Source organism: Rhea pennata, chromosome 18 (genome assembly GCF_028389875.1).
Source record: "Rhea pennata isolate bPtePen1 chromosome 18, bPtePen1.pri, whole genome shotgun sequence".
Classification (NCBI taxonomy): Eukaryota; Metazoa; Chordata; class Aves; order Rheiformes; family Rheidae; genus Rhea; species Rhea pennata.
Genome location: NC_084680.1, coordinates 2,087,225 through 2,102,232, shown reverse-complemented (window position 1 = coordinate 2,102,232; position 15,008 = coordinate 2,087,225). Strand labels below are relative to the sequence as shown.

The 15,008-nt window shown below is 46.4% G+C and overlaps 1 protein-coding gene across 1 annotated transcript; it reads right to left on the bottom strand.

The window, feature by feature from the left end:
- LOC134148551 (ficolin-2-like) lies at positions 1-14,759 on the bottom strand. The gene is made up of 10 exons (XM_062590788.1): positions 14,622-14,759; positions 8,412-8,525; positions 6,314-6,367; positions 4,831-4,873; positions 3,891-3,938; positions 3,804-3,856; positions 2,275-2,399; positions 1,645-1,774; positions 885-1,019; positions 1-248 (listed from the first exon to the last, which is right to left on the bottom strand). The coding sequence occupies exons 1-10, from the start codon at positions 14,698-14,700 to the stop codon at positions 1-3; spliced, it is 1,029 nt and encodes a 342-aa protein (XP_062446772.1). The 5' UTR covers positions 14,701-14,759.
- Between the last annotated feature and the right edge of the window lie 249 nt (positions 14,760-15,008).

Genomic DNA, 15,008 nt, shown 5'->3' with positions numbered 1-15,008 from the left:
TTAAACTGGCCTAAATTTCATTTCCGTCCTCTTATGGGAGTAATGGTACTCTTTGCTTGTCTTCCAGTTTATGCCATCAGCATAGCTCCCATGAACACCCAGCCAGTACATCCCATTCAGGTTGGAGTAATGACAGTCATTGTACCACCATGCACCCTTGTAGGCTGTAGCACAGTTAAAGGAGCTCATGTCATTGTCCTGGTCTGCTGTTGAAAATGGCATATCCTTGTGGTATGAGAAGGAGTCTCCTGCACAGAGCACAAGTTCAAATTTATTGCAATAGAGAGAATACAACAGGGAACCTAAAGCATCTGTGCACCACTGGAGAGTGGCATCTAGGCCTTGCTGAATGCAAGGCAAGTTTTACAAATCCTTCTGTTGTCTGGGTAGCCCAGGTTTCTTCCTTGGTTCTGTGGAAAAGAAGCATCCTGATCTCTGCTAACACACACAGGATTTATCTGAGTCTGTAGGTCAAATGGATCAAATTCTACTTTCAGTTACAGAGGTGTTACTTCTCTCTGTACTGCACATGTTCTCTGCAGACATACTGAGATCTGGACTATCAGGCAGAGTTGCAGTCTACAGAGCCACATAAACCCATGGCACTGCCATCTCAGGTGTTGGCTGCACTCTTACTCTTGCATGAGGTGTGTTAAGTTCTGAAGAGGCTTTATTTGTTTTTTAAAGAAAAACAAAATGTTGGGAGTTAGGAGGCTGTAGTGCTGATGCCGTAAGTGTACAGTAGCCAAACCCCACTGGCAAATATTTAGTCCTTCAAATGTTACCAAAGCCAGAACTTGTCCTAGATGCCGCAGAACTGTGAGTGTGCAATGCTGCGCATAGCTCTCTAGAAAACATCCTTTACCAATGAACTGCTAACTTACCAGCATTTCCACCAAGGTAGTCTCCTAGAATCAGTTTGTATTTCTCAGGCTCTCCTAAAATTCTAAATGAAGCATACTTGGCAAAATAGTAGTTGTTTTCAAAGTCTCCCAGGTCAATTCGAAGTTCACAGGTTTCTAGAAGAGAAGGTGAACAGAGGTTATGCCAGTTGGACAGCATGTTGCAGACAGCTCTCCTCAGGGTCATCTCTTAGCAAGGATTTTGGACCATAAGGTATAGAGATGGAATTCAGGGGTTAATATTTTAAGAAGCTATGAGCCAACTTGGGAGGACCTACTTGTACTTGAGAAAATGTGATTTATTTCAAATTCCTGCAGAACTTTCTATACCCTTGATGGTGTTTTTTCCCAGCCATGTGAGGACCTTTTTCTGATTCTGCATTTGCTATAATCCTGGACATTAAGAACAAGATGTGCAAGAGTTCTTGAAACAATTGTGAATCCAAGCCTCTGAGTGAACTCTGTGACTGTCATCACAAGTAGTCCTAGTAGGTAGATGTCTTAGCCTACTGTAGTCATGCAACTACTCATTCACTTTTCTGACTTCTATTTTTTCTCTGTTATTTTTTTAGAGAAAATTTCCCTGTGTGCAATAGGCTGCAGGAACCCAGATGCTATTTAGAAAGATCTGTTGGGGCCCAAGAGGGATGCAAGAAGTTCGGTCTTTTAATAGCCCAGTACCCTGCAGCAATTACATTCTGAGTATGACAACCTCCAACATAGGGAAAGAGGAACACCTTACCCAGGGAGGTGAGGAAGTGAATGTTGTCATTACCCAGCCAGAACTCTGTCAGCTGGTTGCCAAATCCTCGTTTGTATGAATTCCAGTCCCGTAAAAAATTCACTGACCCATCCAAGCGTCTCTGAAAAACCTGCAGGGAACAAGAGATTCTTGGCACTGCCAAGTAACTTCTTAATAAAAGAGTCTCAGCACCACCTGGCAGCTAGAGGTGGGTGGTACAGCTCTCTTCAGTAAATTCTCCTATTAGGCTATTCCTGAGTGTATCTGGGAGGACTGAACTTGAAAAGTAGCTCTCACAGATCTGCTCCATTTGAGCTTGAAAGTGAGGAGGGATTTGATGACTTAAGCAGGAATGGGAGTGGGCCTGAGGTGCTTGTCCTGCTATCTGATAAATGTCCTGGGAGAATACCTTGCATTCAGGTGGATTTACCTGAATGACATGGACCTTCATGACATGGACATCAGCTATTCCTTCTATAACTCTGCCTTGGTCCATATGACTGTCAGTATGTGTTTTTCCTGTCTTGGGTGTTTTCCTTCCCTTGTGTTACTATTTTGGTGCCATCCTTTGGAGCTTTAGTGAAAATCACCATAGGCATATATAAGTCCCCTTTGCCTCATTCTACTCACAACCCATCCTCCACCATCCGTGTCCATATCACAAAAGACCATTGTGGCATTGCAGCCTTGGGGATAGATGGTGTACCAGCCACTCAGGATCTTCCCTTTATCCAGCAGCTCTTGGCAGTTCCTGGCTCCTATGCAATTCAGGGAAAGATGTGAAGTGAAAGTCCTATATACATATGTAACATATATGTTATATACATAACATGCTCAACATGTCCAGAGAACATACCAGCCTTGGGACCTGAGCCAGTTGCTTTGGGCTTTTCAGCCTCTCAGCTGGCTCTTCACACTTCACGATTCTGACTTGCACCTACTCAGAACCAAAGCATGCTGCAGTTTCTCGGCCAGAGCTGCTCAGAGCAAGATGAAAAATTCATGATCCAGGAGCTTGCCTGGGCTTGGGGATGGGAGGCCCTGAGGGCATATGGGTAGTTGGCAGCAGAAGAGTGGTGAGACAAAAAAATGCTTAGCTGTCATACAGAAGATATTACTCAGATCATCTTACTCCTGAAAATTGGACGGAGGACTCTTGAATATATACATATATCTCTATATATAAATTTATTTTTTTCCTCCCTAAGCCATACCTGATCACAATAACTCAGATTTCTAGGTGCCAAAGGACTGACTGGAAAGGTCCCTATCAAACATCTCAACTTACAGCTGGGTATGTGGCTTGGTGTCATAGGAGAGGGCTTGGGAGATGATGTGAGATTGATCATCCTTGGTGAGTCAGATGAAAAGGACCTCCTGGCCCCAGCCTACCCCAAACCCAGTTCTGGCACAGAGATCCATGAATGGCAAGAAGTACTGTTCCATGGTGAGATGTACAACAGGCAGGACTTCCTGTGCTCTACAGGGTCTCTCTGTGACAGAGTGTTGCTGGTGGCTGGTTCTGCAGACATCTGTCTGAGTGGGCAATATCTAAAGCATGAGCTCACAGCTGTATAGCTTGACTGTCCAAGTGGGCTGGATAGTGAGTGGCTAATGGCTGGTCATTGGACTTGTCCTGTTGCTTATTAGTCAAATCCTTTTTCATATCCAGCCAATATAAAAAGGCAGAAGAGTGCATGGCACAGTAGTAGTTCAGTTTACTGGTATCTTACTCTCTCTCTTTCAACTGTTAATGTAAATGTGGTGGTTTAACTAGCTTTGAAGTAGTCAGGTGCCTACAGAAGGCTTTCTAGTGATTCTGAGAAACATGGATACTAAGGCAGTAAATACTAAGGTAGATTTCATCTAGATCATGAAAAAGTCTTGTCAGGGTGCAGGAAGGCAAATTACTTGACTAGCACCCAAAGCGCTTTCCTGTCCTGTCTGGAGTGACAGAATAGCCACTCTGAAGCTGTGTTGCTGTGAGAAGCAAATAGTTAATAGAATGATATTTCCTTAGTCTGTCCTGTATCGGTCTGAATTTGTTTTTATTACTGCCCTTCCCTGACTTCTGGTGCAGGAGGTCTGCCATCCTACTTGTTATCATCGATCTACTCTGCAAAGACAATGTGGTGGGAAGGCCCCAAAGTGAAACTCACCCAAAGTTTCTGGAAATCCAGGCTCTCCTTTCGCTCCTGTTGGATAAACAACACTATCAGTTGCTCTCTGCCCTTTGTACCAAGAACTCCCCTCTTCCATCCCTTGACATTGCTTGCTTTTCAAGCCGAGTCCTGCTGAGACAGTGTTGCTGGTGACCGATATGATTTGTAGCAGGGAGGGCCAGATGGCAAAACTGATGCAAGCTTTGTTTCTGTAGAGTTGACTGCTCTGTCTGCTGCTGGGCCAGTCAAAGAAGACTGAAAGGAGAAGAGCAGGGGAGGAAAGCCTGAGAGGGGGAACAGTTGCTGCTGGCAGAAGGCTTTACTAGGTGGTTTGGAAGCAACTGTGACAGCTGAAGGAAACGTGCCAAACTGGTGACCAGATCAGTGCTATTTGTCCTGTAATTATTATAAGCCAAGATCTAATGATAGAAGCTGTAGTGTAGACAGTGCTCAGATATAAATATCATTGGCCCTAATACTGGGGATGATGGAACCATGAAGAAAACATTTCCCATCTACGCTATTGCTATTGCTGATAGAAAGACATGTTCCTGTTGCATTAGCACTGATGGAGCTTCATCTGTGCCTTTCTGCCTTTTGATGTAGCATAGGTAGTTGAATGGTCTACCAGACCTAGCTGGTTGCTCAGGCTGGTATGTGTGAAGCCCTGTAGTTTTGACAGGCAGCAGTGCTATGCAGCAGCATCAGGCAGCTCTGGCTCCTGGGCCTCTGTCACCATACGGCTGGCTTGATGGAGAAAGGCTTCTCACACTGTCTCAGCTGGGGCTGAACATCACTGAATGCCTCTGCAAGGTGCTTCAGCATTTCAGGCTCTGTGCTTGGGGGACAACTATTTTCAAACCCGTGGTGAGTATTTTCATTTACTTATAGTACTTATAGTTGCTCCCATTTGTGTGTTGTTCCCAAACAATATGCAGTTCCTTTGTGTTCTTAAAGAAACCCATCCCTGGTCATGCTGTATAGTTTACCTAAACAGGTTGTAAATCTAAATTCAGCTCAGCACTATTTACCTTTAGGTCCTGGTAAACCAGGCTCTCCAGCTGCTCCTGTGGGAGAGAAGAGGAGACTGCTCTTCAAAAGTTACTCAATGGGAGTGAATTAATTGGATTCCCCAAAGGGCTGATCTGGCCCCACCACATTTCCAAAATGTACAGGTGAGGCTGTCACAAGTGATGGAAAGCTGTGGTGCTCTGCCAGGTTCCTCAGCAGAAGACATGGCTGCTGTATGCCATTCCTGCCTGCATAGTCCTGGCTTCTGTCTTAATCAGCAGCATCCTTCAGGAATGGTAGGAGTAGCAACTACCTAAGGGAGAGAAAATTGCTTTTCCCTCTGTTAAGATGTATGGAAGATTCACTGCGCTGCCTCAATAACTTTTTGTGTAGGCTTTCTGTTTTTAATCAGGCACCTGTAGGATTTTGGGCAATTGCAACATTTCAGCATGTTCACCCATTTCCTGCTGGGTTTTCTGCTTAAGTCTTGAGTGCTTTGGGCTGTGAAATAGATACATAATCAGCATGATTTTGCTGCTAGTCTGTGCACCAGTGCTCAGTCCCTGGGTGACAGCTTGTACTGCTAGCTGAAGTCAGTCTGAAATTAAAATATTTGCTTCCTGAGACCTTGGGCCATGGTATTGAACACTTTGGAGGCAGAGTACAATAATCTTGGGCTATAAAACGTTTCTTTCAGCTTGATTCTGGGAAGAAGCTGAAGCCAAATACAGCCTAAAATTCAGATGAAAGTGGTCCCTGAAGGCTTTTCTTTTCAAGGAAGACATAAAAAGGCAGGGAAAATATGCGCTTTCTCTCTCTCTCTCTCTTTTTAAGAAGAAAGACTGTTCCAACATCTGGAACACACAGATCCTTCTGAACACCTTAAGCACTATCTGTATGGAAAGCTGGTTTCGTAGCAGACACACTCTTCCTCTTTTGTGGGTTATTTCACAGCAGAGAACCCTCCATTCCTTTCTTGCTTCACCTTGTGCCATCTGTTCCTAGGTAGTTTGATCACCAGCCTCCTGGTCAAGTAGGACATAAGGGCATCACACCAAGAGTCCAGGCCTGGAGGATGCTGGAAGCCCTCAGAACTCATGTCTCTGCATTAGGCCTCCTGGCAGAGCTGGCTGAAGACTCCTTAGAGAGGAATGGCGTTTTGGCAGGTGTGTCATGTTGGGGCATGTTGAGGGGGGGGACAACACAAAACTGAGAAAAGTATGATTTTGGGTGACTAGAGGGTGAGAAGAATCCATGGGGAACTTTGGGAAAAAGAGAAATGCATTTCTCTGAGATGTGTTACCACTGAAGGAGACTCTGCTCCTAGTATTCATCCCATGCCATATTCCCATATCTTGCTTTTCCTATGCTGCTTCAAGGCTGCTTCTTGGACTGTGATCAGCACCCAGATAGTTAAATTTGTAGACTCATTTTCCCTATGTGTACTCTCAGCCTGTGAGATTTTATGGATTATAGCTAAAAATTTTATGCATTACCTTTTGTACCAGGTGGTCCTACTTTCCCGGGGTTTCCCTGTGCTCCCATTTCTCCTGCAAAGAAAAGCTCTGTTTATGTAGGCACATTGCAAATTAACTAGAGGGAATCACAGAATCACAGAATGGATAAGGTTGGAAGAGACCTCTGGAGATCATCTAGTCCAAACTCCCTCGGGTCAGCTAAAGCATGTTAGACAGGATTGCGTCCAGGCGGGTTTTGAATATCTCCAGAGAAGAAGACTCCACAACTTCTCTGGGCAACCTGTTCCAGTGCTCCATCACTTTCACAGTGAAGAAATTCCCCCTCACATTCTGGCAGAACTTCCTGTGGTTCTGTTTGTGCCTGTTGCCTCTTGTCCTGTCACATGGGACTACTGAAAAGGGTAAAGCCCCATCCCCTTGACACCCTCCCTTCAGGTGCTTATACACATTGACAAGATCCCCCCCCCTCAGTCTTCTCTTCCCCAGGCTAAACAAGCCCAGCTCTCACAGCCTTTCCTCGTAGGGCAGGTGATCCAGTCCTCTGATCATCTTTGTAGCCCTGCGCTGGACTCTCTCCGCTAGCTCCATGTCTCTCTTGTACTGGGGAGCCCAGAACTGGATGCAGTACTCGAGATGAGGCCTCACCAGGGCTGAGTAGAGCAGCAGGATCACCTCCCTCGACCTGCTGGCAACACTCTTCCTAATGCAGCCCAGGAGATCATTGGCCTTCTTGGCCACAAGGGCACATTGCTGGCTCATAGTCAACTTGTTGTCCACCAGCACTCCCAGGTCCTTCCCTGCAGAGCTGCTCTCCAGAAGGTCAGCCCCCAGCTTGTACTGGTGCCTAGGGTTATCTTTCCCTAGGTGCAGGACTCTGCACTTGCCCTTGTTGAACCTCATGAGGTTCCTCTCCGCCCAACTCTCCAGCCTGTCCAGGTCTCTGTGAATGGTAGCACAGCCGTCTGGTGTATCAGCCACTCCTCCCAGCTTGGTATCATCAGCAAACTTGCTGAGGAGGCACTCTGTCCCCTCATCCAGGTCATTGACGAAAAAGTTGAACAGGATGGGACCCAATACTGAGCCCTGGGGAACTCCACTAGCCACCAGCCTCCAACTGGACCCCATACCACTGCTGACAACCCTCTGAGCTCTGCCTTTCACCCGGTTCTCAACCTACCTCACTGTCCACTCATCTAACCCACACTTCCTGAGCTTATGTAGAAGAATGTTATGGGAGACAGTGTCAAAAGCCTTGCTGAAGTTAAGGTATACAATGTCCACTGCTCTTCCCTCGTCTACCCAGACAGTCATTACAGATGACTGGATGATACAAAAGCCTTGGAAGCTGGTCCTTGATTTCTGCCAATACAAGGAAGTTGGTTTTGTTAATTAAAATAGACTTTACCACAGATCTCACTCTTTACCTTCCACTAAAGCTACACTACACAGGTACTTCCAGTGAAAGGTGCTAATTTGAAGTTCATGAATGAATTCCTGTGAGCCTTCTTCATCTTGACTTTTACCACATGTAAGCTGCTTGTTTCACTAAAGTGATTTGGCTCCCCTGTAAGTTGGCTGCGAAAACCCTAGAGGACCTCCCTCTCCCTTACTTTCTGGAGCAGAGGTGCCACTACAGTTCCCAAATGATGCACATTCATGGCCCCATGTAGATATGCAGGAGCATCCTAGACTTATTCCCACCCTGTGATTGACCAGACCATGGTGGTGTTCCTTGGGAAATAAGGCCACTGAAGCAGGCTGCTCCCAGCTAGTGTGCCAGTTCCACACCCAAGTCGCCTTCTAGCCTTCTGGTTGTTTTGCAACAAGAGTAGACTGTTGAATAAAAGCTCAAAGAGGAAATGGACATTTTTAATGTAAAAGAGGTAAGTGGGTTTCACACACCAAGATCGCTTCTGATTTGTGATAAGACTTAGAAACACATTCTTTGTGTATCAGTACATTTCTAGTTAGGGTATTTTGCCTTTCTATTTGACTCTCTGGCTCCTTACAGAAAAAGGTGCTAGGCTAGCCAGTGCTCCAGCCTCAGCTTCCCTCTACTTAAAGCAACAAAACAATCTAATACGAAAACATGCTTTGCTGGCTTTTGGGATCTTACCTTTTGTTCCTGGGAGACCTAGTTCTCCTTTTGGGCCAGAGGCACCTGGTGTCCCTGGACATCCTTGGAGGACAGCAAGCCGGTCGGCATCACCCAGCCCCACTATTCTTACACCTGTGGAAATGAAGACAATCATTATTAGGACTCTGAAATGCATTGGTGAGGAACCTGAACTATCTGGGCTTTGGGAATTATGCAGGCAAAAGCAGTATCCCTCCTGAGTTGAAGATGTGAGTTTGAAGTTGTGTGGATTAAAAAATGCCAATGAGGAACTTGCATATCAGAGGCGCTGGGCAAAGGTCCAGTTCTGCTATCTTCTTCTACTGTTTTGTTTCTACAAAAATTACTGAAATCAATCCTAACAGCCCAGATCTGGATGGGTAACTCACTCTTATAGGTGGTGCACAGAACAGGAACCAATAGCCTCTCTCTGCCAGACGGATACTTGCAAACAACCAAAATAAATCCTACTTTCACTTTTATTGGTGCAGCTCCATTGACTTCAATGTTAAGAGGTATTTCTATTAATGTCATATTTCCTATTTATGACAATAGGAACAAGCTATATGTTTCTTGTGTCTTCTTTGGCTAGCCTCTGCAGTTGATAGCGCTATTCCTTTAGCAGATCTGTCCAGTAATCTATCATAGCTGGATTTTTTTCAGCAATATCTTTGAAAGATGAAAGGGACCAGGTTTATTAAATCATCTAGAAAAAGTTGCTGTGCTAGAGTTTCTCATCTTCTCAATTAGTTTATTGGATACCACCCAGACTCCCTGGGATGATCAGTACTATCAGGTTGGTCAAAAATAGGCAGACTTTACGGCATGCCTGTAAAATACTTATGACCACTGCCTGATAGGGACTTCTGTCAGCACTGATGCACTGGCAGAAGTACAGGAAAGGTGATCACTCCAGCAAAGTCCTTGTGCAAAAAGTCCCTGTTCAGGTGCAGATACAGAAAAAATGGAATAGCTTACTGTGTTTGAGGATAATAGTATCAGTAGAATGTGTTGCTTTGCTGTTGTGATGGTGTTTGTGTTAGAAGAATCACAGAATGGATAAGGTTGGAAGAGACCTCTGGAGATCATCTAGTCCAAACTCCCTCGGGTCAGCTAAAGCATGTTAGACAGGATTGCGTCCAGGCGGGTTTTGAATATCTCCAGAGAAGAAGACTCCACAACTTCTCTGGGCAACCTGTTCCAGTGCTCCATCACTTTCACAGTGAAGAAATTCCCCCTCACATTCTGGCAGAACTTCCTGTGGTTCTGTTTGTGCCTGTTGCCTCTTGTCCTGTCACATGGGACTACTGAAAAGGGTAAAGCCCCATCCCCTTGACACCCTCCCTTCAGGTGCTTATACACATTGACAAGATCCCCCCCCCCTCAGTCTTCTCTTCCCCAGGCTAAACAAGCCCAGCTCTCACAGCCTTTCCTCGTAGGGCAGGTGATCCAGTCCTCTGATCATCTTTGTAGCCCTGCGCTGGACTCTCTCCGCTAGCTCCATGTCTCTCTTGTACTGGGGAGCCCAGAACTGGATGCAGTACTCGAGATGAGGCCTCACCAGGGCTGAGTAGAGCAGCAGGATCACCTCCCTCGACCTGCTGGCAACACTCTTCCTAATGCAGCCCAGGAGATCATTGGCCTTCTTGGCCACAAGGGCACATTGCTGGCTCATAGTCAACTTGTTGTCCACCAGCACTCCCAGGTCCTTCCCTGCAGAGCTGCTCTCCAGAAGGTCAGCCCCCAGCTTGTACTGGTGCCTAGGGTTATCTTTCCCTAGGTGCAGGACTCTGCACTTGCCCTTGTTGAACCTCATGAGGTTCCTCTCCGCCCAACTCTCCAGCCTGTCCAGGTCTCTGTGAATGGTAGCACAGCCGTCTGGTGTATCAGCCACTCCTCCCAGCTTGGTATCATCAGCAAACTTGCTGAGGAGGCACTCTGTCCCCTCATCCAGGTCATTGACGAAAAAGTTGAACAGGATGGGACCCAATACTGAGCCCTGGGGAACTCCACTAGCCACCGGCCTCCAACTGGACCCCGCACCACTGCTGACAACCCTCTGAGCTCTGCCTTTCACCCAGTTCTCAACCTACCTCACTGTCCACTCATCTAACCCACACTTCCTGAGCTTATGTAGAAGGATGTTATGGGAGACAGTGTCAAAAGCCTTGCTGAAGTCAAGGTACAAAACGTCCACTGCTCTTCCCTCGTCTACCCAGCCAGTCATTCTGTCGTAGAAGGCTATCAGTTTGGTTAAGCAGGATTTCCCCTTGGTGAATTCATGCTGACTACTCCTGGTCACCTTCTTTTCCTCCATATGCTTGGAGATGACATCCAGAATGAGCTGTTCCATCACCTTTCCGTGGATGGAGGTGAGGCTAACTGGCCTATAGTTGCCTGGGTCCTCCTTCTTGCCCTTTTTGAAGACAGGAGAGACATTGGCTTTGTTAAACTGATTGACCTTCAGGGAGCACCTCCTCAAAGTAGAAAAATGGCCTGCTCCAATATTCATGTTGTTGAACAAGCATGGCAGGAGCCCAGCACAGGGCTCAAATTCAAAAGGAAGTGCCAGAAGATGGAAGCAGGACAAGTACCCAGAGTAACATGGAAATATTGTTCAAATGTGGAGGGATGGTGGTAGGAAAGCCAGAACTCAGCTGGATCTGTACTGCTGAGGGATGTGAAGGACACTAAGAGCTTCTGTATACGTATCAGCAGCAAAAGGAAGTCTAAGAAAAATGTGGTCCCATTGCTTAGTGAGGCAGTAGATTTGGTGCCAAAGGATCTGGAAAGCCCTTTTTTGTTTGTTTTTCAATGGCAGGGTCTGCCTTTGCACATTCCAGTGTCTATTCCTGTGCAGAGTCAGTGGGAGCAAAGCATTGCCCACTGTCCAGTAAGACTGAGCTAAGGATCCCTCAAGCAAATTAGACACACACAAGTCTCCAAGGCCAGAATGGATGTATCCAGGGTTGTTGAGGGAACTGGCAGATGTCATTGTGAAGCTGCTTTCCACCCTCTTTGTCAGGTCATGAAAATCAAGGATGTTTCTAGTGACTGGAAGAAGGCACATTTCAAAACCATTTTCAAGAAAGGCAGGTAGGAAGACCCAGAGAACTACAGGCTGGTCCACCTAACCCTGGTTACTAGATACATGGTGGAAAAATACTTCCTGGAAACAATTTCCAAGTGTATGAAGACAAAAAGGGGCCTGGAAAAAGCTAGCATGGATTTACCGGGGGCAAATCGTACCTAAACAACCTGTAGGGCTTTTGTAAAAGAAGACTTTATTACTCTGGCTCTGTGGAGAAGGGAAGAGCAGTGAATGTTGTTTGCTGTAGCTTTAGTATGGCTGTTGAGACAATCTCCCTTAGTATCCTCATAATCTAAATGGTGACATATGGATTGGATCTGTAGACTGTAGGATGTGTGGGGAAAATGGACTTGGAGAACGAGCCATTCAAAGTCCACCTGGAGTATGATTAATAGTGGCATTCCTCAGGGATTTATGCTGGGATCAACACCAATTAACGTCTTTATTAACAGCCTGTGTACAGGATGGAGTGTACCCTCAGCAAGTTCACAGATAATACCAAACTTGGCAGACTAGTTGATACACTGGAGGACAGAATAACCATTCAGAGGGACCTTGACAGGCCAGAGAAATGAAGTGACACAAACCTCAATTCAGCCATGGCAAATGCAATGTCCTGCCCTGAGATAGGATAAGAGGACATGTGGCAAGGGGACAGGCCAGGACCAGTTGGCTAGAAAGTAGTTTTGCAGAAAGGGTGATGGGTGCCAGGAAGGCAACAAGCTGAAACTCAGTCAGCAGTGTGGTGTTGCAGCAAAGGCAGCTAACAGCACATGAAGGTGTAGCTAGTATGTTAAGGGAGGTCACTGTTCCCATCTAATTCAGCACTTGTGAGACCACATTTGAAGTACTGGGTCCAGTTTGTGGCGCTCAGTACAAAAAAGATGTTGGTGAACAGGATCCATCCATTCAAAACCAAATTCAACATCCCCTTAAGGAACATGATATAAATTAACTGTGCTGAAGGAAGGAAGGCTTAGACTTGAGACCTCTGAAATCCCTTCCAGCTTGTGTGATTCTGTGATTCCCGTTCTGGCACAGCACTCATAGAATCACAGAATCAAAGAATGGTTGAGGTTGGAAAGGACTTTTGGAGATCATCTACACCAACCCTCCTCCTGAAGCAAGGTCACCTAGAGCAGGTTGCCAAGGACCCTGTCCAGACAGCTTTTGAATAACTCCAAGGGTGGAGATTCCACAACCTCTCTGGGTAATATATTCCAGTGCTCTGTTATTCTCACAGTAAAAAGTTGTTTTCTTGTGTTCAGATGAAACTTCCTATGTTTCTGTTTGTGCCCAATACCTTTCATCCTGTCACTGGGCACCACTGAAGAGAGTCTGACCTCATCCTCCTTACACCTTCCCTTCAGACACTTACACACATTGATAAGATGAGCCTTCTCTTCTCCAGGCTCAACAGGCACATCTCTCTCATATGAGAGATGCTCCAGTCACTTCATCATCCTAGTAGCCCTCCACTGGACTCGCTCCAGTAGCACCATATTGCTCACCTACTGGGGAGATCAGAAGTAGACACAGCATTCCAGGTGTGGCTTCACGAGGGCTGAGTAGACGGGAAGGATCACCTCCCTTGACCTGCTGGCAGCACTCTTCCCAATGCAGACCAGGATACCTTTGGCCTTCTTGGCTAGAAGGGCACGTTGCTGGCTCGTGGTCAACTTGTCCACCAGGAATGCAGAACTACTTTCCAGCAGGTCAGCCCCCAGCCTATACTGGTGCGTGGAGTTATTCTTTCCCAGGGGCAGACCTCTGCGATTCCCTTTATTAAAGGGGAGTTTCCCTCTAGCAAAAACTGAACCACAGGAAGTTTCTTCACTGTGAGAGTGACAGAGCACTGGAACAGGTTGCCCAGAGAGTTTGTGGAGTCTTCTTCTCTGGAGATATTCAAAGCCCACCTGGATACAGCCCTGTCTAACATGCTCTAGGTGGCCCTGCTTGAGCAGGGGGGTTGGACTAGATGATTTCCAGAGCTCCCTTCCAACCTTACCGATTCTATGATTCCGTGATTCTATGATGCTGCCCATCTCTCCAACCTCTTAGGGTCCCTCTGAATGGGAGCACAGCCCTCTGGCATATCAGCCACTCCTCCCAGCTTTGGATCATCAGCAGACTTGATAAAGGTGCACTCTATTTCTTAATGCAGATCACTGATAAGCAAGACGAACAGTGTTGGACACAGAATTGACCCCTGGTGTACATCACTAGTTACAAGTCTCCAGCTATACTTTGCACCACTGATCACAACATTCTGAACTTGGATGTTCGGCCAGTTTTGAATCCACCTTACTGTCTATTCATCTAGCCTGCACCTCTTTAGCTTATCTATGAGGATATTATGGCAGACAGGATTGATCACCTTACTGAAGCCAAGGGAGACAAGATCTGCTACTATCCCCTCATCCACCTCCTGCTGGCATGGCTGGGTCCTGCTGTATGGTACCTGGTGTGATACTCCTGCCACATTTTTGTCCCTCAATGGTTGAGGTGTAGCATTGGCAGCAACCTGAATTAATATCTGTGAGGACCCAGCTTGAGGTGTGTGTTGGGGAGCAATTTTATACCAACATAGAATCTCTCTGGCTTCAGAGGAGTTCAGTCTGAGAGGAGTCTATTATATACAACATTGCATGCATGACAAATACACTGTAGTTTAATAAAACAAAAGCCAAGAGATGTCCTGTGTGTTATTGACAGCAGAGATTAAGTGGCATTGACGGATTAGTGGACAGTAAAGGCTCTGCTAAAGTTCCCAACACCAGATCATTTTGGAATTGCTGCTAGCACTCTTCCAGTGAATGTGGACAGAAAGTTGCTTTCTGCTGCCAGAGTGCCTGGCATCCTGTGAGCACTCGAATACTCCTTTATATTGCTCTGAACCCTTCATTAACTGCAGCAAGGCACTCCAAGGTAGGGTGGGATGGCTGCTGAGACCTCAACTCTCCCTTGCCCTCATCCCACCTGCAGCTGAATTAAAATGATGCATATAAGGGAAAAAAAAGTCCAGTCCCAATTTCCTTTTTACGGCTCTCATATTTTAGAGCTGGGGGATGAAGAGGGCTGTCTCATCAGAGAAACAGTGGGAGTCACACTCCACTCACCTGGGCAGGAGTCCTGGGCATCAGAAACCGCCACTGTTAGGCTGAGCAGAGCAAGGAGGATTGGGGCTGTCCTCCCCATGGCCAGCACTGGTCTACGCACTCTGCTCAACTCTCCTCTTCCATGTTCCAGGCTCTGTGGTTAGCATCGGATCCATCTAAGCCTTTATATCTAGCAACAACACACACACACACACAAAAATCAATCTCTAAGCTCCACCTCTGCACTTTACCACTGCATGCCCATCAAGTGAGGCTCTGGTGAGTTCTCTGGGAGCTGTTTCCCAGATAAGTAGTTTCCCAAATTCTGATGGGGAAAGTTCTTGCCTGGCTGTTCCAGCTCACCCCTCCTAGGTGGTTAGCAGACTTTAGGTATCTTTCCCTCCCATA

Coding starts and splice junctions, on each gene's coding strand:
- LOC134148551 (XM_062590788.1), bottom strand. CDS start 14,700: ATGGGGAGGACAGCCCCAATCCTCCTTGCTCTGCTCAGCCTAACAGTG. Junction 8,526..14,621: donor TGCCCAGGACTCCTGCCCAG/GTGAGTGGAGTG, acceptor TCATTTCCACAG/GTGTAAGAATAGTGGGGCTG. Junction 249..884: donor CTACCTTGGTGGAAATGCTG/GTAAGTTAGCAG, acceptor TGCTCTGTGCAG/GAGACTCCTTCTCATACCAC.